Source organism: Falco naumanni, chromosome 9, assembly GCF_017639655.2.
Source record: "Falco naumanni isolate bFalNau1 chromosome 9, bFalNau1.pat, whole genome shotgun sequence".
NCBI lineage: Eukaryota > Metazoa > Chordata > Aves > Falconiformes > Falconidae > Falco > Falco naumanni.
The window spans coordinates 8,844,461-8,866,311 of NC_054062.1; the positions used below are offsets into that span (position 1 = coordinate 8,844,461).

Sequence of the window (21,851 nt, forward strand, 5' to 3'; positions counted from 1 at the left end):
CGCCGGGGAGCAGCCGGCACCATAGAGAGGGGCGGCTAGAGAGGGGCCCGCCCGCCCGTGCCGGGACTGTCTGGGCCGGACGCGGTGGCGGCGCGGGGAACGGTGGCGGCACGGGGAGTTGCCATGGCGACGGGGAGGCTGCTGCTGCTGCTGCGCGCGGGGCCGCGTCTGCTACGGGAGCACCGGGGCCGGGTGAGGGGAGAGGGACCGGGCCGAGAGAGGGGAGAGGGGAGCGGGACCGGGCCGGGAGAGGGGAGCGGGAGAGAAGCCGGGCCCGGGTGAAGGGAGAGGGGAGCGGGGTCGACCCCGAGTGAGGGCTGAGGGGAGCAGGGCCCGGCCGGGGGAGGCCTGAGGGGAGCGGGCCCGGGCTGAGGGGAGCGGGCCTGGGCCCTTATGAGGCCCCGATCTTGCCCGGGGCCCGTCCCCGCCGTCGCCCGTGCGCCCGGCCGGGCTCTGGCCGCCGTGGGTCGGTGCCCCCAGTGCCGCGGTGTGGGCAGCGGTTTCGCTGCGCGGGGCGGAAAGTGAGCAGAATCGGAGGCACAAAGGCTGTAACGCGGTCCGTGTGCCGCGCCAGCGTGGCGGGAAGGGGAGGAAGCAGGTGGGCAGGTGCTCAGCTGTTTCTTTCAAGAACAGGTTAGGACGGTGTGTATGTTTGCTGGTGGCATGGAGGGAAACAGAAAGGTCATTTGCTGCCCTATAGTCAGCTCTGTAGCTGGAATTTGATTTTATTTTTTTTAAAATTATAACCTAACCCATAGTGTTTCACAGGCAGTTGCTCGGATGAGACTTAAATCATTGGGTAAACAAACTTTTGTGCAATCATTGGGGCAATTGATACCATTTAGATACAAATTTTACAAATCTTTCTTATTTCATGCAGGTATCACATTGCTTGATCAGAAGAACGTTTTTTGGACATCCCCTAACTAAAGCAGGTTCTGGTCTGGTCCAGCAGACTAAAGGTAAGAAAAGTTTTGTTTGGCTTTTTCCCTGTTTCAACCTTATACCAAGAGGTGACGTTTTCTGCAGGAATTTGGCTTCTCCTGTCCTGTACGAATCCTATTCCTCATTCTGTTTTTCTCTAGATGTTTGTTTGAGGTTCTGCAGACCACGGAGTTCTACAACAGCTGCTGACACATCTGGAGAGGACATCCTACTCAAATGGGGCCTTTTCCTGGTGCCTCTGACCACATTCTGTCTCGGCACATGGCAGGTACAAATAAATATTTCATTGTTTAAAGAGATGAGCATTTGAAGGCTGTCAGGTTTTTCTATCGCTGGCTGTTCAATCTAGTTCAAATCACATGCAGGGTAAAGATTTGCTGTTATTTTACATTTCTGTTTTCCAAGTGTTCATTTGTAAGCCTTTAAAGGGCACTTCTATTTCAATATAAATATTTCCTCACAGTCAGTAGCCTCCATTTTCATATCTCCCATTACCCTGTTTTAGGCCAGGTCTTCTTATGACAAAGATTTCGAGACTTGCTGGGTTTATTACATTTCTCTGTTCTACCATGAGGAATTACTTTTGTGTTTGTGTGCTTTCAGGTTCAGCGACGAAAGTGGAAATTAGATTTGATTGCACAACTGGCATCAAGAATTACATCAGAGCCCATCCCTCTGACCTTAGAGTAAGGAAGCTGAGATAGTTTATTATCTACAGAGCACTGACAATGTGCTGGGGATATTATACATGGTTCATGTGCTAGTGAACTTATGCTAAACTAAACTGTGAAAATGAAGGAATGCAATGGGAATCAGGATGTGCAAGCAGATTTAGGATAGACATCCTGTTAGTTTTCTTATTTTTAGTAAAAGAATAAGTGAATGCTTCCCTGTGGGATACTCTAAATGCATGTAAAAAGGATGAATCTCTTAGGAGAATGTGATGTGTAATTTATACCATATGTATTCCTCCTGGAGAAGGAGGATTGGTAGCTGGTGTCTGTGATGTCCCAGAGGAATTGTAACAGGGAGTCTTGGATCAACAGCAGTCCCTGCCCCAGGTGTGGAGCAGTTGTGTCAGATATGAAAGAGATTTTTAAGGTCACTTGGCCACATGGCACAACTCATCAGCAATTCAGTTGTTTGATTTCATGGGATGGAAAGGAAATGCTCCATGTTGGTTGGATGCACAGGCAGCGTATCCACCTGCTGATCAGCTGTGTGTGCCATTGAGGTGGCAAGAAGTGTAAAAAACCTGCTCTCTCGATACTCATGATCATCTTAATTTGGTTCACTGTAATAGTAATAAAATATTAAGCCAGCTGGGTCTGGAGTGAACCATTAGGGAAAAGGAGAATCCCACGATAAAATCCCCTAATTTGATTTGCCTGTTGCAGCCATGATTTTGTTTTGGTCTTGTTCCATGCAGCCCCATGGAACTGAAGGAGTTGGAGTACAGACCTGTAAAGGTCCGAGGGCATTTTGACCACTCCAAGGAGCTCTATATTTTGCCACGGTCACTTGTGGACGCTGAGCGAGAAGCCAGGGAAGCTGGGCGGCTGACATCTCACCCGGAAAACGGAGCAAATGTCATTACTCCTTTCTACTGCACAGAACTAGGGTAAGTTAATGACAGTCATGGTTCATGTGAACAGCTTGCTTTGGTTTTGAAAAGCTGAATCATGGTAGTTGGGTTTATGTAAATCACTCCCTCTGCCTTAAAAGGCGTATCTCACAGTCTGTTAGGTCATGGAGGCTTGATTCGAAATTGTATTTTAATTCCATATAATGTGCACTCAGATGACAAAAAAAGTGGCACCAAACATGAGTTGCTTCTTTCTTTGGTACTTAGTCCTAGGCAGCAGCAGGAATAAATTTCCTTTCACTGATGAGCCATACTTCTTTATGTAACCCTAGGGTCACAATTTTAGTCAACCGAGGATTTGTGCCCAAAAAGAAACTGAAGCCGGAGACCAGGCTGAAGGGACAGGTAAGGGGGATCCAGGCAATGCTGCATCTTACCTTCTGCCCTTTGATTCCCCAGAGGCACCACTGACCCAGACAGGCAGTAGCCATGGTCAGCATCATGGGAGGTTACTTAAATAGCCATTGCACTTTTCAAAGAAGGCAAATCTTTTCTTCCCACCTTCTTGTTAAGTAAATAATATTTTTTACAAACAAGGAGCTGTTCTTGATTTTTTCCCCTGCTGTTAACAGCACCGCCCCAGTGCAGGGCATGACCAGTTGATTTATAATAAGACTCTGCAAGTGCTGTATTTTTCTGCCAGGACCGGATATGCCTGAATAGAAAATGAACCTTGAAAGATGTTTTTTTTCTCCTCTGCCTTTCAGATTGAAGATGAAATTGACCTCACTGGGGTGGTGAGGTTATCGGAAACCCGGAGACCTTTTGTGCCTGAAAATAACATCGAGAAAAACCGCTGGCACTACCGTGACCTGGAGGCTATGGCAAAGGTGACCGGCGCTGAGCCCATCTTTATCGATGCAGATTTCAGTAAGTCACAGAGGAACCCAACCCCATGTCCAATTTGTGATAAATCCCCCTTTCCGTTCAGTTAGTTATTTCCCCTGGGCACTTGGAAAGGTAGAATCATAGAATCATTTAGGCTGGAAAAAAACCTTTGCAATTGTGAAGTCCAACAAGATATCGCACCTTTCTCTTCTAGGTCTGCTGTTGTGAAGGTGGTAGGCAGTCCATGCTGGGGGACAGTAGCATGCTCAGAAGAGATGCAGGCGGTGTTCCCTGCCCTAAGCACAACCAGTCACTTGCTGTAGGGCTGCCTGCCCCACAGCTCTGGCTTTGCTGGTAACTTGGGAACACTGCTACCTGAGGAGTAGGGCATCCACAGGGCTTACTGCCTTCATCCCATTTCTCACAGCAAGGGCAGCTCTGCATAGTACTGACTAAAGATTTAACTTGTGCCCTGTGTCATACCTATAGGAAGCACAGTCCCTGGGGGGCCCATCGGAGGCCAGACAAGAGTGAGCCTGAGAAACGAGCACATGCAGTACATCATCACCTGGTAGGTTGTGCAGACAGCACTGACTGGCCTTCCATCCGTTTCTTTTGAATGTAAAGCTTTGCCTGGCATTCTTGCTCCTGCATCAGTGAGGCTGGATGAGCTCCCAAGCTACAACATCCTTAAGTTTTAACCTAAGTAACACTGGGAAGGCTATTTGAAATAATTACTGCACTGCAGCTGAAGTAGGGAGGTCTGGTCTATCTTGAAAAGGTGTAAACATGTGCTTTGCTTTTCTTTTATAGGTATGGCTTATGTGCTGCAACTTCATTCTTGTGGTACAGAAAATTTATACAAAAGTTACCTCTGTGAGGTAAAGGGCTAATTTATTTTGTACTGCGGTCAAGAGCAGACTTCTATAGAAGACAGCAGTCTGATCAGTCCTGAATAACTGAAGCACCCAGTTTCAGAGCAACATGTTCAGTCAACATGCAGCAGCTACCCAACTGCACACAAGACTTTAAGCAACGGATGCAGACTGAACACATACCAGTGTGATTTGGCTGCAGCTTGGAAGCATTGAACTTCAAAACTGTGGCAGTTGAAACTTGTAGCAAAACTGAATTATGCAATTATCTCAAGGATCTGTTTTTCTGTTGTGGTTGGTAGTAAGCTACATTTTATCTTCTCCACTGCTGTATTTTCCAAAAGAGAGCAAGGGATTTCATGAATCAGTTTCTTTGCACTGAGTAGTCATTCCTGAAGTCAGGAGTGGTTCACAGCAGTTGCATCAGAATAAAGAGGGCCTATTTGTGCCTGCTTGTGACTTGCATTGTGCATCTTGCATCTTAACAGTGACAGAGCTGAGCTCAAGGTTACTGGGGATACTAGAGTCAAGCTGGATAAGGCCACCTGTGGCTTGGAAGAGCATGACAAAGGCTAGCAAAAACAAGCAGTAGCTACCTCAGCTGGAGCCTTGTCAAGCTTGGTAGCCTCTCACAATGCTGCGAGACCAAGTCAGTGGGTCAGCTAAGAACAGAAGCTGGATTAAGTACTCATAATGGAGATGCAGAGCCATTTCCAACCAAGATTTGCATAAGCAAGCTAGGCTTAACAGCCACAACTAGCTGAGCCCATTCAACCTCATGATCACAGAGCATGTGCTGTGGTCAAAGGAGAGGAATTACTACATAGGACTGGTCATTATGGGCAGTTGTTCATGTGAATGGCCTACTCCATGCAGCTGTTCTGTGCAACGCTGTTCCATCACTTGATGGAAGGCAAACAGAGAAGCAAGGTGACACTGATGAACTACCCAATGCCCAGAACACTCCCAATTAACACAGATCACTGTAACTTCATCTTGGGGTTTATTCTTTATGTACACAAAAAAAGGTAGCAATCCAGTACCTCTTCAGCCCAGCTTAGTAGCCAGTTCTTTAGCCTTGGCTTTTTCAAGCTTAGCAATGCGAGCCACCGATTTTGGACCCAAGACATTACCACCCCAGTGACGACGGATCTGCAAAGAAGTGAGAAGAGGTTAGATGCCTCATACAGCTTTACCATGTCATTCAATCAACTCGCTGAATTCCGTGCCTTTTTGCACAAGAAGAGCTCCTTGAACTAGGAAGCCCTACACTGTTTTGAGACAGTGCAGAGATACAAGAGTTTAAAATCTTTCCCCACAAATAGTGCTGGATTCAGCCATCACATCTGGACTTGGGAGTTCAGCCTAGCAGAAGCTGTTGCCCTCTACAACCCTAGCCCCATGATAGCTGCTTACTTCTACCTTGGTGACAAGTGTTCATGTTTTACTCCACCCTCAGCTAAAAAACCTGGACACACTGTAAGCAAGTCTAGGTACAACACACCCAACAGGCTTTAAGCTAATGTCACTATGTCTGAAATAACTTGCATTTCTCTGAGAAGCTTTTGAGAGTGTTAACAGTATAAACTGTAAGACAAGACTAGCAGCACAAATAATTTTACCTCGTCATATCTGTCATTGTAGTTGGTCTTGACAGCCTCCACCAGCTTTGCAAGGGCTCCCTTGTCCTCCCTGTTGGTGATAGTTTTAGTCATAACAGCAACATGATTTTTCAGGTAAAGCATAAGTATCACTTGCAAAGGGTTAATGACTCCAACCATCAGTACTTTAGGAACCTGCACTGCCCAGATTAATAGTTTTTACATATTTTAGAGTGACCATCCATTTTGGTAAACCAAAATGATCCATCTTCAGGATGCAATAGGGCTCTTCATACAAAAGGACATCGGTATTAGAAATTATAGAGGTAGTATTTCAGTTTTACTGCTTTTGAACTAGAGACACCCAAGGTTGCTATGTATCTGCCCTACAGTGTGCTTATGGGCAGTCTGCCTTCTCCACAGAGAATCAAACCTTCACCCACAGAACACTTACGGGTTAACTTGGGTGAAAGCAACAGAGGTGCAAGTTTTCCTGTGGACCAGTCGTCCCAGTCTGGCTTTACCCTTGATGATGCAGTATGGCACTCCCATCTTACGGCACAGAGCTGGCAAGAACACCACCAGCTGAAAAAAAAAAGGAGAGCGTGCTGTGTAACTGAAGGACAACATCTTTTTGTGCTTTGAATCAGCCTGGGCTGTGGCGATTGCTCAGTGTTAAAAAGCTCTTTTTACTCTTCATTATTGATTCAGGTGAAGAAATTCATACATCACTGCAAAGGCCAAGCTTCATTGTATATCAGGACAACTAGGAACACACAAAAGCATTCCAGTTCCAGTAAATGTGTCTTTCTGCATTCTCTTTTCATGCAATAAGTTTGCCCTAAAATGCATTTTCAACCCCAAGTCCGGTTCTGGCCTCAGTTTAAGTTATGCAGGCAGCCTGCAAAATGTACCAGTGAGCGTTCTTACCTCAATGGGGTCTACATCGTGGGCAATAACTACAAGCTGAGCTTTCTTGTTCTCTACCAGAGTCGTGACACTGTTGATACCTGAAAAACAAGTTATAGATAAGCTTTGATTCTATGCAGTTGATTTTCAGAGCTTTTGTATAAGCCTCATACAACCAGCTCAGATTCCACAGCACAGTTTCATTATGAAAGTTATGAAAACTTTTCATATCCACTCAGTTGCACAAAGCAGCTATTCCATGGACAATTTGCTATAGCTCAGGGTTAAAAAGCTCGTCTATTTTGCTCTTCACTTTGAGCTCAGGTGAAGAAATTCATACATCATTGCAATAGCTTGTCCAGCCCTGCTTGGTTGAAGCAGAGCACTAACTCTTCTTACCAGTTTTCTCTCAAAGTGCCACGCTCCTACAGACATAAGTTGCCAAGTTCATGGACTAAGTTACCTGCTCGCAGGACTGGTGGCCGCTTAGTTGGAGCATCTCCCTTTCCTGCAGCTTTCTGCTCAGCACGAGCCAGTAGCCTCTGCTTCTTCTCTTGCTTATTTTCTGGCCTGTATTTGTGTGCCAGCTTCAGAAGCTGTGTAGCTGAAAGAGAACATCTACTAGTTAGTTGCATGACCTGAAAATGTAAGCGCTACTTTTCAAAATACTGAATTGCATCAGCGATCTTGGTGGTTGTCATCAATTGTATTTAGCAAAAAGTTAACATCATTTGCACAGCGCAAGATCAGAGCACCTTTAGAACCCCCGTTTACCTCTACGTGCACCTCTGCTGGCAGTGAGAGCTCCTTCACTGTTTGGATGAGGAAATGCCTGTGGACCCCCACAGCAATTACAGTTAAAAGTGGTGCACTTTCTCCTTTAAAGCAAGCACCTTGTTTGGCAACACCTACAAGGGACTTGCTCTACACAGGTCAAAAGTTTCTTACAAAGACACTGTCCCCTGGAAAAGACTATTTACTCTTTCACAGAATACCCCGAAACTCCTTCTTCCCCAGTTTCAATGTCAGCCTGCAGGATGCTGGCTTTCCCTCCACAGCCTGCACTCACGGAGATTTCTTAAACTGTCTGCTTACATAGTTAAAAGAACCCCAGGTGGTTCTACATCAAACTGGAAGAGCAGACTCCGATGGGAACACACAGTTAAGATAACCCTGGGTTTGGGTCATTAAAGAGGAACTTTGGCATTTTCTATACCCCTTTACAAAGTACACAGCAGCTATCAAGGCTTAACCCAGCACGTTCAGACAGCAACTTGCTGTTCACCTCACCCCAGTCACTACTAAAGCCTCCCTAAAATGCTTCCAAAGATACTCTCCAGCTTACTTTTGTTAGGTCTCATTTCAGTTTCTTTCCTCTGCTCTGAGGCACATCCTGTTAATGACCCAAGTCAAGAGAACTGCACAGGCCACATCCTTACCTGTCTGGCGGTCCAAAGCCTGCGTGAACTGGTTAATTGCAGGAGGCACCTTCAAGCGTTTGTAAAGAATAGACCTCTGACGCTGCAGCCTGATGTACCGCGGCCATTTCACAAAACGTGTGAGATCACGCTTCGGCTGGATATCCTGTCCTAAAAATACAGACTTTAACTCAAAGCTGTTCCAAACCCACAGAGCCACAGCACAGAACAGGCATGGATGCATCAGTGATCTTGGTGGTAATGTGTCAGCACTATCCCTCAGATAGCAAATATTCTTTCACATCATCTGCACCCTGTACAACAATGACACTGCCCAAGTCTGAATTGATTTACCGCACCACACGCAAAAGAGCAAGATTCATCACAACAGAATCATATAATGAAACTGTATAATATGGGAAATTCAGCAAATTGTCCATAGCACCTTCATACACCTAATGGAGGGCAACTCTTTTAATTGCAAGCAACCAGGCCTCATCACTTTTGCCACTCCACAGCTTTATTACAACATGCTTCTGTTTACAATTTAGACATTTGTCCATACAACAAAAAAACCGCTGGAGCAAATAGCCCAAATATCCCTTTACTCACCGATGCCAAAGTTCTTGGGCCTCTTCTCAAAGAGGGGATTGACAACCTTCTTAGCCTCCTGCTTCTTCACTACAGCAGGGGCTGGTGCCACCTTCTTGCCCTTGGCCTTCTTCCCTTTCGGCTGTAAATAAGAAACACACCCTTCTTTCTTTTGCCTCCAACACCTGCGTACTGGAGAGCTTTCAGTCCGCCTTGGAAACGCGTTTTTCCCGGCGTTTCAGCGGCCCGGCCGCCTCCCGGCGCGGCCTCGCTCCTCCGGCGGCAGCAAACGCTTCGCTTTGGCTTTAATAGCTCCACGAACCGCCCGCGGATCTGCTCGGCCGGCGCCCCCAACCCCGCCAGCAGCGCAGACAGCCCCAGCGCGGGCTACCGGCCACCCAGCCCGGCCCGGCATCCGCGGCCCGGCCGCCCCACTGCCCGAGGCGGGAGAAGCCCCGCGTCCCCGGGCCGCGCTGCCAGGCCGCACCGCTGCGGGCGGGCCGCAGGCCCAGGCCCGGCCCCGGGCACCGCCACTCGGGCACGGACCACCCCTCCCACGCCTCCCCGCGAGGCCGCGGCCCGACGATACAGGCGGATGACGGCGGATGGCAGCGGCCCCACCAGCACTTACCATCTTGGACGGCGGAAAAGAAAGGCGGAGCGGTGCATGCTGGGAAATATCTACGGGGCGCCACCGCTCCTCTCGCGAGAGGACGGCGCGGGGCGGGACGGCGCGGGGCGGGGCGGCGCGGGGCGGGGCGGGGCAGGGCAGGGCAGGGCAGGGCAGGGCAGGGAGGCGCGGGGCCGCCATGGCGCAGCAGAGGGTGCTGCCACAGAGCAAGGAGACCCTGCTGCAGTCCTACAACAAGCGCCTCAAGGATGATGTCAAGTCCATCATGGACAACTTCACTGAAATCATCAAAACGGCCAAGGTGGGTATGGGCCGTAGCTGAGCCCTGAGGGGAGAGGGCCGCGCCCGCCAGAGTACCCGGGCTCCTGAGGGGAGAGGGGCGGGTTGTCCTCCGGGGCAGCTCTGAGGAGGGGCCGGTTGTCCCGGGGGCAGCTCTAAGGAGGGACGGGAGTGGGGTCCCTGAGGGGAGAAGGGATGGCTGCCAGGGGAGAGCGAGGCTGTGAGGGGAGAGATGGGGGGACCTCTCTCCCGGTGCCGCCGAGGGCAGCCGGGGGTGCTGAGCCGGGGGGAACCACAAGAGCAAGCGGGGGGTCAGCAGAAGTGATGTGTGGGTGCCATAGGTGGTCCACAGCCTGCCCTAGGCCTCCAGGTGTGGATTGAACTGAAAGGACATGCCTTACAAGGTAGAAATCATCCGTCAGGATTTTAGTATGTAAAGGTGGGTATGTATCCTTTTCTCTTTAGATTGAGGATGAAACTCAAGTGTCTCGAGCAACTCAGGGTGAACAAGATAACTATGAGATGCATGTCAGAGCCGCAAACATTGTGAGTAGCACTCTGCTGTACAAATCAGCTGGCAGCACATCCTTCAGGTACTGTTGGGTTCAGCGTTGCCTCTAGGGCAGCCCTATTAACACTCAGGAGGACTGCTGTTAGAAGAGTTAACCTGCTGTTTGGAGTGGCTGGGGAAGGCTGGGTAGCCTTGCTTGTTGTCTATGGGCTCCTGTCAGAATCCTCACGTGATTGGGAGTTTTTACTTTATTCACTTGGGCTGAAGGAGCAGCTTGGGAGATCTTCTTTTAGAACTGGAGCAAAGCACTGTTTGTGTTGATACTGTGTTGTCATGGTTTAACTCCAGCACGTAATTAAGTGCCACACAGCCCCTTGCTCACTCCCCCCTCAACCAGAGGGGCGGGGAAGAGAATCAGAAAGGAATTTCCATTTCTTCTTCTGTACAGGGGACACCGATTCTGACAAGTGTTGGTCTTTTGCATCACGCGGTGCGGGGGCCAAGGTAACTACAGTGCTCACCACAGGGGCTGGAGCAGCCGCAGCACCTGGCACAGGGGCTGGAGCAGCTGTTGTTTCTGCTGGGGAGGCTACGGTAGTTACAATTAGCTGCTTAGATCTCCACCGGATCCAGCAGGTGAAAACCACATTCAGTATTGCTAGCAATAGGGTCAGGACCTGCGCTATGGTGCTTCCAATGGACCAGAGATATTCAGAATTTCCAGAAATCCTAAACACTTCAGTAATTAGCCCTGGGGAGAAGGGGGAGGTGTGGACCCCACCCATAGGCTGACTCTCCGGAAAAATGAAGGCAAAGGTGCAGTTGTTGGCATTCCCCGCCAGGGACCACCTGACACACAGGGGTGATAACACCAGCACATACACAGACCAGATTAGGTTTACAACTAGTGAGTCCATCATACCATAAACCAGTACAGTATAGTACAGCACTATGACAGCTTTAGCCCAGGTCCCAGGGAGAACAAACTGCACAACAGGGAATACATACTGCAAGTAAATTGAATAATGCAACCCTGTGATCATGGGCAGCAATATCAAGAGCAGAAAAATCAGCATTGTGGCCAACGATTATTGATCCAATACAATGAATACTGATGCAAGAAAATATAGTGAAAACCCTAAAACTCTGCTGTAGACAGGAACTGCATAGATAACAGAAACATCAACATGCCAGCAAGAGCCTGCTGTCTGTGGGCCCACTCAGCACTTCAGGAAGGGACAGTTCATACAGATGTAGATGAGCTCAACAAGAATGTAAATAAGGAGTCATCTAACAAGGACATGCTAACGCTAAAAGAAAACAAACTACTGAAGTGATAAGACTCAAAGACACTAGGGTAAAATAATTGTGGTAGTGGGAGATCACGACCTCCTACTCAAATGTCCCCCCCAAAGAGGATGGAGCCCCTGCTCGACCTCCTACTCAAATGGCCCCCCCAAAGAGGATGGAGCCCCTGCTCAGGGAGCATGTGTAGTGAATTTAAAATGAACTGTACCTTTAAACTGAGGCGAGAAAGCAGCTAAGCAGTAATTAGTTAGTAGATATAGACTTTGGGCAGAACTAACCAACTTCACTGTATGAGTATGTATTATGAATAAAATTAAGGGTGCAAGTTAAGAGGAGCGATCCCCCTTGCACCTGGCACTGCAGTAAACATACCTGCTTTATAACTCTCCTCAAGTTGTGAAGTACGATTCCGCATGTCAATACCAACAGCAGTGTTGTTCTAACAAAGTCTGGCTGGCCCTGTCGTTATCCTCAACCCTTCGAGCCCCAAGTTGGGTGCCAAAAAGCACTGTTTAACTACAGCCAGTAATTCAGGGCCGTGCAGCCGCTCACTCACTCCCCCCTCATCCAGAGGCAGGGGAGGAGAATCAGAAAGGAATGTAAAACTCAGGGGTTGAAATAAGAACAACTAAATAATTGAAAAAATAGAAAACCAAAAGAACAGTAGTTATGAAAACAATAACAGTTATAACGAGGGGGAAGGGGAGAGGAATTAAATCCACAGGGAAGGGAGAAAAGCAAACTAGTGATGCACAATGCAACTGCTCACCACCTGCTAACAGATGCCCTGCCAGTCCCTGAGCAAGGACCTGCAAGCCTCGGCCTACCCCACCCCCCCTTTATAAACCATGGGGTTGATGTCCCATGGTATCTCTTTGCCTAGTCCAGGTCAGCTGGACTTCCCTTGTGTCCCTTCCCAACTTCCCGTAGCTTACCTCTATCCCAGCTGAAACCAGGACATAAGTGCTATGTGATTTTTCTCCCTGCTACAAGGTCCGAGCTGGTGAGTCCCTGATGAAGCTTGTGTCTGACCTGAAGCAATTCTTGATCCTCAATGATTTCCCTTCTGTGAATGAAGCTATCAACCAGCGCAACCAGCAGCTGAGAAGCTTGCAGGAGGAATGTGACAAGAAGTTGATTGCACTACGGGATGAGATCTCCATTGACCTGTATGAGCTAGAAGAAGAATATTACTCTTCCAGGTACAAATAGGGCAGTGGACTTCTGCCTTATTACTCCAGCCCTTTTGGGGTAGTTAGACCAGACAAACAAGTAGTCCTTAGAGTACAGGTCTTGAGAATGTTCCCAACAAAATTTCACTCCTGTTTTTAATTAGGTCAGACTTTGTCTGCAGCTAAAGCAACTGCCTTTTTCTTGTTGATCCTGTACAGGGTGTTGTCATGGTGAAGGAGGTACTCACAGCATCCAACTCTAGGTGCATGCTTTAGTTGGCTAGATTTCACAGATCATTTGCTTAGGCTTCCTTTGTAATCATTGTAAAAGGAGATGAATTTCCTTTGGGGGTGTAGGCTTCTGAGTATCCCTCTGGAGGAACGTCTGTCTCTCCCTAGAGAGAAGAGATTGATGTGATCACCACGTCTTTGTGGCGCGTTCTTTCACAAGTGACCTGGTTACACAGCATGCCTTTTACCTTGTAGTCCACTGCCCCCAGCTGCCTGAAGTCCTGTTGGGGTAAACATTTGAAATGAGCAACAAAGACTTGCTCGGTTTCATTGAACTATGAAGTATTATGATAGGATTTTCTATGTAATAATGACTTATTACTGATTAGTTTGTGGGTTTTTTAGTATTTTAAAGAGTCTCTTAGAAAACAGGCTTTAGAGAATTCAGACACTTTATTTTTTTATTTTCTGTCATGCACTCCAGCACTTCTAGTTGATGATGCAGTAAATGAAAGCAGGAGAAAACAGTAAGAACCTGATTATTTTGGCTGCACTGTCCAAGCTAAGTGAAGTCAGTGCAATAATGCTGTGACTTCTAAACAAAAACTTAACTTTTAAAAATCTTATTTAAAATTTCAATGACTAAGTTTTCTATTTTTGCCTTTCCCTTCTTTCTAAAAATGCTGAATGCCTATAATCCCAGCTAAGTCAACTAATTGCTCAATATCTTTGGAAGTTAGGCCATTGTTTATGAGTAATATATGTATTTTAAGAGTAAAAAGATAATGATAAGACACAGCTTAGGAACTGCTACGACATTGGAAGAAAACTAGAGGTAAAAGTTTAGAGTTGTTTTTCAAACTTTACTCAGTTTTTAGGGGGGTGGCAAGGGATCCTAGAAATATCTCAGAAATGAAGAGTGGCAGTTGCAAACCCAAGCACCAGTCCAGGCCCCACGGCTCAGGCTGCATACAGCACAGCAGTGAGCCGTATCCACAGTGATGCAGTGGGGGACCATAGTGCCTCACTCGTGTGTGCCAGACATGCTTCCCTCACACTGTTGCCAGACTGCCACCACTGTGTGTCTGTAGCTTTAATGTTTGAACGAAGGGGTTTTGACCATTCTGCTAGTCTGTTCACCAGCCTGGCACCAGACGCCATGTGAAGCAACCCTTTGTAACAGAACTAACATCTAAGCACATCTAAGCACTTCATTCTAGGGGAAGGTGTCCCTGCCCATGGCAGGAGGGGTGGAACTAGATGATCTTTTAAGGTCCCCTCCAACACAAACCATTCTATGATTCTATGAAATGTTGGCTTACACCAAATGGATGTGTCTTTGTGCTCACTTTTGTAAGAGTGGATATGACGTGAGGAAACGTGGCAACGCTACAGAGCTATGATAGTTTCATGGAAACCTGTTATCATGTAGCACTTAGTCGTTTGCTTTTAGCACTTATTCCCTTCCTGTGCTCTTTCCTGTCTTTTTCTGCACCAAAGAAATTGTGTGTGCGTGTGTAAATAGAGAAAGAGTGATTTATTTGAAGTCCTTTTATAATTAGAATACCAAGATATTTTTAATGAAAACTTCTTGTCTAATGTGGGGAAAAAGGGTTTCTGTCAAGTCACCTGCTCATAGAGTCATAATCATGTTTAAATGGCTGCAAATGCAGTAGCCAGGTTGCCCATAAGGGGGTATTCCGTGCTGTCCTGGGAGCCTGGCTGGGGTTGCCTTTCTGCACCATCTGTTACTTTCTCATGGGTCTTGATCCCACAGGATTTATAAAGAGGTGTGCAGTCCCATGAGGCCAGGGCATGGGTTCCATACAGCCATCCTGCCAAACTGCTCTCCCATGCTCCAGTTTCCCTGAAGGTCACTGCTTAGTTTGTTTTAGGTTGTCCCTCCAGAGAAGGCCATAGCAAAGTGAGCTCCCTGTGGCCACACACCTCCGGGTGCCGAGCTGAGAGCTGCCCCAGGCTGTGTAGCTTGTGTGGTCTCTGTGCACTGCTCCCACCTGCTGCAAAAGGCCTGTGGAAGGGAGTGTCTCCTGCCCAGCGTTTGTTACTGCCATTGTGCTAAAGGAGCTGAGGAGGTAGCCCCTTGCCCGTAGTGAGTAACTAATAGGATGTCTCCGTTGTAGGGTCAGGTTTCATTGCCAGGCTTTAGAAGTGCACATGGGTGTTTTGATGAGGAGACCTGAAAGCAGGTCGTTGAAACTAAAACTTGTTCTGAAGGAATCTTAGCTTTCAGTCCCTGTGTTCAGGTAGTTTCCTAGAGCTGTGCCTCTGCGCACAGACCTGGCTGTATGCCTCGAGGGGAGTTGTGAAGTCTTTTCCATGAGCTGAGAAACCCTCAGTCAAAGGACGGAGTAGTAGGCTGGCTGGTGCTGTTACGGGCTGTGCAGTAGCTGCACATTGACCCTGACATCTAAGGAGTTCTACATTGAGAGGCAAAGCTTAGACTTTTGGAACTGTTCTAACTGGGGCAGCAGGAAAAGCAGTTATGCTTCTGATGCAGCTCAAATTTTGTTAGTAACTCCCCTGCCAAGATGTGGTGGATGCTGTGACAAGGTTCTCCTTGGAAGCCGTGGCCTGAGTTCTAAGACTGACAGAAAAAGAGTCATAGTTCTGGTTCAGTCCTGAAGGTCTTTGCTAATTGAACCCAGCCTCACTCTGCATTGGGAACTGTAGCGAGGGGTGATCTTCCAAGGGATTTTACAAAGGCCCCAGATATAAAACTTGTCTGTATCCACTGCCTTCTCACTTCTACTGCAAAACCAGCTGGGTGACACTACCAGAAAAAAGCTTAGAAGCAGATGCTTGCAGCTAGTGCTTTGCGTGCTTATTCTCCAAAGCGGTAACTCCAAGTCCAGCTTGCCTTCTGTCATCCTAAACCCCAAACTTGCATTTATGTTCCATTGCTCCCTCCTCTGAGATCACAGGAGCTGTCTTGAGTGTGGGGTCAGATCTCAACATGTTTGATGTTTGTGCAATTTCACATGTCTCATATTTCAACACTTAATATATCTCCCTAAGCACCTATTCCAAGTCCTTACATTAAAAATGTAAATAAAGCTGCAACAACAAAATCACTTGACCCATTGGGTTTGTTTTACTCTGAATGCAAGCAAGCTGCTTTCTGCTCCAGCACTCGCTTTGTCTTGGGTGTCTCTTGTGTGTGCAGCTCCTTCCTCTCTTTGGAATTTATTTTGTTCCAGTTTCTTCCATCGTTTCTCTTTTTAGTTCTCAGCCTTTCCACATTGTGTTTTCCTCAGAGCGCAGGAAAGAATTATCCAGTTGTTTAAAAACATTACTTTCCCACACTGCTGGTTTGTTCATCCAGCTCTATAATCTACAGCGGTCAAATCCAGCAAGCTGCTTTTAGAAGCACTGTTAGTTCAGGTTCTGCTGAAAATGGTAGGAGCCATCAGTACTTCATAATCAGGTTGAGGAGCTTCAATAGAAGACCCAGACCTTCACTGGAGCACTTTTTTGAAAGGGCAAGGGTGCAAATAGGTTTCTTTTTTATCATCACAGGGACAGACCCTAAAATAATTGTGCTGAACTTTAAATTTAAAGCAGGGTTTATAATTTTTTCCTCACATAGGTTGTGATCTAATTCCAAGTAAAGTAATTGCAGACGAGGTCATTGTCTCACTCAAATCAGTAGCAGAACTCCTATATTTGGGGTGCCAGGACTTCAGCACAGATCTTTTCAGGGATGCAGAGCATCTGGACTAGAACTGAGTCTCTGTTTTAGTTTGTAGCAAATGTTCTGCCTCTGAAATTCCCCTGATCCTCACCAGGCCTGTGAGGTTCAAGACCAGCCCTTAAGGGGTGTCTTAGGAAAGGCCAGTGTCACAAGACTTGTCATGAATTTGTGAACGCAGACCTTACCTCCAGGAACGTTTTTTGCCATTTTCTTAATGCTTTGCTTCTGTCTTGCTCCCCTCACCCTTTCCCTCCCTCCCCTCCTCTCTTATTGCACCTGCTGTCTCTCCTTACTGGGGTTGTTTTTTCTGGAAAGCTACAGTCTGTGTGACAGCAATGATCTTCCACTGTGCGAAGCCTACTGGAGACAAGACTTTGCCACGTTGTCCCCCGAAAGCCTCTCCATGCCTCTGACAGCTGCCACAGCAGAGCAGAGTGTTGCTACCTCCCAGAGCTCAACCCCATCGCACCCTCACGTGAACGGGCATGGGGCAGGCCCCACGGAGCACTCCTGAAGAGGATCCACTGCTGCTGATGGTGTTCCTCCTGGCAGCACTGCACTGCTGGAAGTCTTCCACCTGCTGTACTGCGCATCTCCTGCTGTCAGGAGAAGGCACTGGAGCTGTGTTTGCAGGTTTCTGCTGGCTGGATAGCCACAGGGCTTTCTCCACCCCTGGGACATTGCCATGAGTGTTCCTCTCCCTTAAGAGATAGTGATAAGTAAATACCAAGTTGATTGTTCTAACAAGTTAAGAGTTAGGTTTGCTTTTACATGATAGTTTATGTGTAGAGTTCATTAGAAATCCAGTCTGTTGCCATATGAATCTCAGTAAGTACACGCCGGAGTGTTGGGAGTTGAATTTGCTTGGGATAAACTTGAGCCAAATGTGGGGGCAGTACATGTTGTGGGGGTTTTAGCCTGCTTACTGACATTCTGGCTGCATTAAAGCACTCTCAGGATGGCAGCCAACAACCTCCATTCTACTTTAGAGTAAGAATCTTGTAGGCAGTCTTCACTGTCAAAGTGCTTCACGAACTTGAACTTCTTGCTCGCAGGCGCTGGGGAGGAGGCTCAGGAGATTATTATTGAAGAGCAGTGTACTCCCTTTTGAGGAGGATGGGGCAGACTGAGCAATCAGACTGAGGTATTGATGTTCCCATTTGCTTGAGGCCACAGATAGAAGCTCCAACATGCTTTCATTAGTCCGATTCATTTTTCACTTAACAGAAGTTATTAACATAGTCTGAGCTAACATGAACCCAGTGTTAATGCTGGCTAATGGTTTTGTCTAATAAAAAATCTTGAGATGAATGGGGTGTATGGAGCAGTGAGGGATACTCGGGTACTCTTAGTTTCCTTCCAAAGAAACACGTTTGGTGCTTGTTCTGCAGCTGTTTGGCACTGGGCACATCTGCCCTTCCCCTTTGTGGTTGTTGGTCACCCAGAGCCGTGCAGCTGGACTGGAGCACGGGTGGGCACGGCGGAGCTACGGGTGCATTCCAGCCGTGTAGCTGAGCTTCCCAGCATTCTGCTGTAACATTGGTTTCCTAGGATGTGAATTTTGGTGTAATTTGTTTTCTTTTAATTTTCTTCCATTCCGTTTATTTTTGTAATTAGGTGATTTAATAAAACTAACTCTTTTGTATAATTTTTAAGGCGTGTGTTTTCAGCCACCAGGCTTTGTGACAGCAGGATATTACAGGGGATGTGCTTGGATGCCCCGCTTGGGGCCTGTGCCACTGAAATCGTCCTTGCTGTTAGGCCCGCCCGGGCCGGTACGGGCCGGCCTCTGATCGCCACCACCGGTAGCCGGCCGGGCGCTGCACGGGGCCGGACCGGGGGGCTCCCTGCGGGTGGCTGGGGGCCGACCGGAGGAAACAGGGGCAGCGCGGGGACCCCGGACCCAGCGGACTGCGGCAGAGCCCCGTATCGGAGCCAGCCGGCGCTCCGCTGCGGCGCCTCATGCGGCCGGGCCCCGACTGCCCGCCGCGCCAACGTCACTTCCTGCCCGCCGCGCTAACGTCACTTCCGGTCGGCGGCAGCGCACGAGGGGGGCGTGCAGTGCTGGCTGTGCCTGAGGCCTGCCCACGCTGAGGAGCTGGCAGGGCAGCGCCTCCCCTAGGGCCCGGCCGCCCAGGGGCCATAATGGCCAGCCTGGCCGCCCAGGACTCCTACCTGCAGGGCTTGGCGAGGAAGGTCTGCGTGCAGCACGCCCCGGAGCCGCGGAAGAGGAAATTCGGTAAGGGAGCTGTAATGCTTCGGCTTCTGGCTCTCCCGGCCCGTCCATGGGATTCCGGGCTTGTGGCAGCCCTGCCTCCACGGGGTGGTTAGCCCGCGGGAGGGGCATCGTGCTGTTTTTTAAGGAAAAAAACTCGAGGCTGCTGGGCATGTTTTGCAGGTTGCACTTGTTGGTCCTGGGAGTCCTTGCTGTTGTGCACGTGAGGGTTGGTTCTGGGAACTGGGATTTTACTGAGATGTGCAAGCGTGCTTGGTCGAAGTCCCAAAATGTGTAATTTTTTAAGATTGAGATATGCTATCGCAATGCTGGAACTTTGGTCTTCAGTAATAACTGAATGTTATGAAGTGGGAACGTAGCATTGTCCTATTTTGCTTAATTTGGTTTTGTCTTCTAGTGTCTAAGCCAGGTCAGCCTGAGGATGCTGGCAGACAGCTCAAGAAAAAGAAGAGAAAGAAACCCAGGAAGCAAGCTGAGGAGACAAATGCTCCTTCAGTCAAACAGCTGGTCTCTAATGCCAGTAAACCTACTGCAGGACAGAAAGCAGCCCTTCAGGCCAGCAAATCATCTCCACAGGGTGTTACACAGAGCAGAAATGAGGGTTCAGCTCCTGGTAAGAATACCAGCTTTGTCAAGGTCATGTTGAAATTACCTGAGCTGAGATGGCTGCTTTTCAGTTGCTTCACACATGAATAGTTTGGAAATTCTTTAAGAAGTTCAGCTGAAATAAAAACATCTTGCTTATGCTGTGTGCCAAAAAAACTTTTGCTTATGTACACAAATTTGTAACATCACCGCTGGGCGGCTCTCTGGAAATAGCATTTAAACTGATTTGCAGAGTGTTTATGTATTTGGGTTGCTTCTGGGAATTATCACATGGATGCAATCTCTGTTGTGCCAAGTTGTCTTTCCACTATGAATGTGAAAAGCTTGATCACAAAGAAAAGACGTCCTTAGCATCTTGGTTTCCACTAGCTTGGTGCTTGTCAGGCAGCCAACGGGCATGCCAGGCCACTCTGGCTGGCAGCACTGGATGATAATACAGGCAGAAAAGGCAAAATACTAAAGCGGGGGTCCTCAAACTTTTTAACCAGGGTGCCGGCGCACAGATCAAGTGGCAGGAAGTCATGTGCGGCTGCTTAGTTTCACCCCCCAACCCCCGGCGGGGGTGGGGCAGGGGGGGTTCTGTAAATACCGGGGGCTGGATTGAGGACCCTGGTGGGCCGTATCCAGCCTGTGGGCTGTGGTTTGAGGACCCCTGTACTAAAGAAACCAATGAAATAGAAACTCTTGGTTTGTTGAGGTTTTCCATTCTATTCACAGCATGTAAGGAGTTCTCAGAGCTTTTCCCATAGCCATAGAAAGTTCTTCTGTTTAGCTAGTGCTGTCTTTTTAAGTGTTTTTATTTCCTTTCATTTTCAGGGAGCAAAAGTGAACTGTTTTCCCCTTCTTTTTCTGCAATGAATCTCTTGCGTCAGAGACTACATGAGAAGATTAAAAAAGCTTCTGGACAAGTATGAGAAGTCTTAATATGTATCTATATGTGTGTTTATGCAATGTAAATTCTTCCTAGCCTCCCAGGGGATAGGGGGGCAAGACTATGACCTTACAGGGCTCAGAAGCTAATTCTGCCTGCTAAGGATGTGCCTGTAGGTATTGCTGGGAGACCTGTGTGCGTTCTGTGGTCTGTGTAAACGCATGAGAAGAGCTAGGGGCCTGAGCTGGAGGAGAGCATGCCTCTGGTGATTTTTAGGAAAAAGAAAAGCACTAAGAGCCTGAAAGGGAATGTAGCTACCAGGTGTTGAGGGAGAGTAAAGGGTTTGAAATACCTTTACTGTGTTTAGTATCTCTAAAAGCTGAGCCCACAGCTCATCACAAGTAGTTTCTTAGGAGAAGTGTAAGATCAGGAACTTGGGGACCTCTCACTTTTCATTCTGCTTTATCCCTTTAAGGTTTCTGATTCATATCCATTCTTCTTAGGATGATGCCAAAGAATTACCCCCTGCAGTCCTGGAGAAGAGGCAGCGAAGGAAGTATGAGAGAGAGAGAAAGAAGCGCCGACGGAAGGAGTTGAAGATGAAGGCAAAAACAGAGAAGAAAGAAACTGAGGAGGTACCAATAGAGCCAGAAAGCAAAAAGGAGGAGAGCACAGCTGAGGTTGTCTTTAACAGGGTCGAGGTCCATGGGGAGAATGAGTTGAGCAAGATCCAGAAGAAGAAGGAGAAGAGGAAAGCAGTGAAAGGCAATATCACTCCTCTGACGGGCAGAAACTACAAGCAGCTGCTGAGCAGGCTGGAGACCAGGAAGAATAAGCTGGAGGAACTCAAAGATAAGGACCAGAAGAAAGCTGAGGAGCTAGAGAACAAGATGAAATGGACAAATGCGCTCTATAAGGCGGAAGGCGTGAAGATTCGTGACAACGAGGAGCGTCTGAAAGAAGCTCTGAAGCGTAAGGAGAAGCGTAAAGCACAACGCCAAAGGCGGTGGGAGGAGCGGACGGAAAAAGTGGTGGAAAGGATGCAACAGCGGCAGGAAAAGCGTCGCAAGAACATTCAGAAGAAGAAGAAGGATAGGATAGAGAAGAAGAAAGCCAGGGCCCGGAAGAAAGGCCGGGTGCTGCCAGAGGACTTGAAAAAAGCTGGTTTATAGCGAGCAGGAGGCAGCTGGTGCCTGCAGCCCAGGAGCTCTGCTTGTGGGGACTGGTGGCGAACTGTCCCTGAGCCCACCCTCCTTCCACACCCGAGTTCACCCCGGTCCGCCTGCCCGAGGGCTGCGCGAGCTGGCCGGGGTCCGGCAGCAGGCGCTGCCCTGGCTTCCCAGCTTGATAATAAAAGAAATCCCGCTGTGTGTTTGTTCATTGCGCTTCCGATCCTAAAGAAACGCCTTCCCGGGGCTTGGATCTCATTGTACTTTTTGTCGCGGGAAAGTACCGGTTGCGGGAGAGCGGGCGGGAGGGAGG

The 21,851-nt window shown here is 48.2% G+C and overlaps 4 protein-coding genes and 4 non-coding genes across 10 annotated transcripts; 3 read left to right on the top strand and 5 right to left on the bottom strand.

Annotated features, from left to right (window-relative positions):
- Nucleotides 1-8: 8 nt before the first annotated feature.
- LOC121093332 (surfeit locus protein 1) lies at nt 9-4,741 on the top strand. 2 transcript variants are annotated; one of them, XM_040605284.1, is made up of 9 exons: nt 9-192; nt 881-962; nt 1,086-1,213; nt 1,549-1,631; nt 2,375-2,566; nt 2,863-2,935; nt 3,298-3,460; nt 3,908-3,989; nt 4,232-4,741. In XM_040605284.1, exons 1-9 carry the CDS (start codon nt 124-126, stop codon nt 4,296-4,298), a joined length of 939 nt encoding a protein of 312 aa, XP_040461218.1. In that variant the 5' UTR covers nt 9-123; the 3' UTR covers nt 4,299-4,741. The 2 variants fall into 2 exon arrangements, with proteins under 2 accessions (XP_040461218.1, XP_040461220.1); XM_040605286.1 differs by lacking the exon at nt 3,908-3,989.
- A 536-nt stretch (nt 4,742-5,277) lies between these two features.
- RPL7A (ribosomal protein L7a) lies at nt 5,278-9,521 on the bottom strand. The gene is made up of 8 exons (XM_040605289.1): nt 9,444-9,521; nt 8,834-8,954; nt 8,243-8,392; nt 7,267-7,407; nt 6,825-6,904; nt 6,349-6,479; nt 5,916-5,985; nt 5,278-5,445 (listed from the first exon to the last, which is right to left on the bottom strand). Exons 1-8 carry the CDS (start codon nt 9,444-9,446, stop codon nt 5,341-5,343), a joined length of 801 nt encoding a protein of 266 aa, XP_040461223.1. The 5' UTR covers nt 9,447-9,521; the 3' UTR covers nt 5,278-5,340.
- LOC121094357 lies at nt 6,559-6,631 on the bottom strand. The gene has a single exon (XR_005829826.1). It is a non-coding gene; the product is annotated as a small nucleolar RNA SNORD36 (small nucleolar RNA).
- On the bottom strand, nt 7,077-7,153 carry LOC121094359. Its single transcript, XR_005829828.1, has one exon. It is a non-coding gene; the product is annotated as a small nucleolar RNA SNORD36 (small nucleolar RNA).
- On the bottom strand, nt 7,478-7,539 carry LOC121094361. Its single transcript, XR_005829830.1, has one exon. It is a non-coding gene; the product is annotated as a small nucleolar RNA SNORD24 (small nucleolar RNA).
- On the bottom strand, nt 8,461-8,533 carry LOC121094360. Its single transcript, XR_005829829.1, has one exon. It is a non-coding gene; the product is annotated as a small nucleolar RNA SNORD24 (small nucleolar RNA).
- A 58-nt stretch (nt 9,522-9,579) lies between the features above and the next one.
- On the top strand, nt 9,580-18,304 carry MED22 (mediator complex subunit 22). Of its 2 annotated transcripts, none has more exons than XM_040606256.1 (4): nt 9,580-9,744; nt 10,188-10,268; nt 12,535-12,743; nt 16,972-18,304. In XM_040606256.1, exons 1-4 carry the CDS (start codon nt 9,622-9,624, stop codon nt 17,168-17,170), a joined length of 612 nt encoding a protein of 203 aa, XP_040462190.1. In that variant the 5' UTR covers nt 9,580-9,621; the 3' UTR covers nt 17,171-18,304. The 2 variants fall into 2 exon arrangements, with proteins under 2 accessions (XP_040462190.1, XP_040462188.1); XM_040606254.1 differs by having other exon boundaries at nt 9,592-9,744; nt 16,978-18,304.
- A 370-nt stretch (nt 18,305-18,674) lies between these two features.
- Nucleotides 18,675-21,749, top strand: SURF6 (surfeit 6). Its single transcript, XM_040606253.1, has 4 exons — nt 18,675-18,895; nt 19,290-19,505; nt 20,315-20,406; nt 20,873-21,749. Exons 1-4 carry the CDS (start codon nt 18,802-18,804, stop codon nt 21,539-21,541), a joined length of 1,071 nt encoding a protein of 356 aa, XP_040462187.1. The 5' UTR covers nt 18,675-18,801; the 3' UTR covers nt 21,542-21,749.
- Nucleotides 21,750-21,851: the final 102 nt, after the last annotated feature.

Excerpts from the sequence above, each read along its gene's own strand:
- SURF6 (XM_040606253.1), top strand. The coding sequence starts at position 18,802 with ATGGCCAGCCTGGCCGCCCAGGACTCCTACCTGCAGGGCTTGGCGAGG. Across the intron at positions 18,896-19,289 it reads GCCGCGGAAGAGGAAATTCG|TGTCTAAGCCAGGTCAGCCT; the intron begins GTAAGGGAGCTG and ends TTTGTCTTCTAG. Across the intron at positions 20,407-20,872 it reads TTAAAAAAGCTTCTGGACAA|GATGATGCCAAAGAATTACC; the intron begins GTATGAGAAGTC and ends CATTCTTCTTAG.
- RPL7A (XM_040605289.1), bottom strand. Across the intron at positions 7,408-8,242 it reads GGCTTTGGACCGCCAGACAG|CTACACAGCTTCTGAAGCTG; the intron begins GTAAGGATGTGG and ends GTTCTCTTTCAG. Across the intron at positions 5,986-6,348 it reads GCTTTCACCCAAGTTAACCC|GGAGGACAAGGGAGCCCTTG; the intron begins GTAAGTGTTCTG and ends TATCACCAACAG.
- MED22 (XM_040606256.1), top strand. The coding sequence starts at position 9,622 with ATGGCGCAGCAGAGGGTGCTGCCACAGAGCAAGGAGACCCTGCTGCAG. Across the intron at positions 10,269-12,534 it reads ATGTCAGAGCCGCAAACATT|GTCCGAGCTGGTGAGTCCCT; the intron begins GTGAGTAGCACT and ends CCCTGCTACAAG. Across the intron at positions 12,744-16,971 it reads GAAGAATATTACTCTTCCAG|CTACAGTCTGTGTGACAGCA; the intron begins GTACAAATAGGG and ends TTTTCTGGAAAG.
- LOC121093332 (XM_040605284.1), top strand. The coding sequence starts at position 124 with ATGGCGACGGGGAGGCTGCTGCTGCTGCTGCGCGCGGGGCCGCGTCTG. Across the intron at positions 1,214-1,548 it reads TCTGTCTCGGCACATGGCAG|GTTCAGCGACGAAAGTGGAA; the intron begins GTACAAATAAAT and ends GTGTGCTTTCAG. Across the intron at positions 3,990-4,231 it reads ATGCAGTACATCATCACCTG|GTATGGCTTATGTGCTGCAA; the intron begins GTAGGTTGTGCA and ends TTTCTTTTATAG.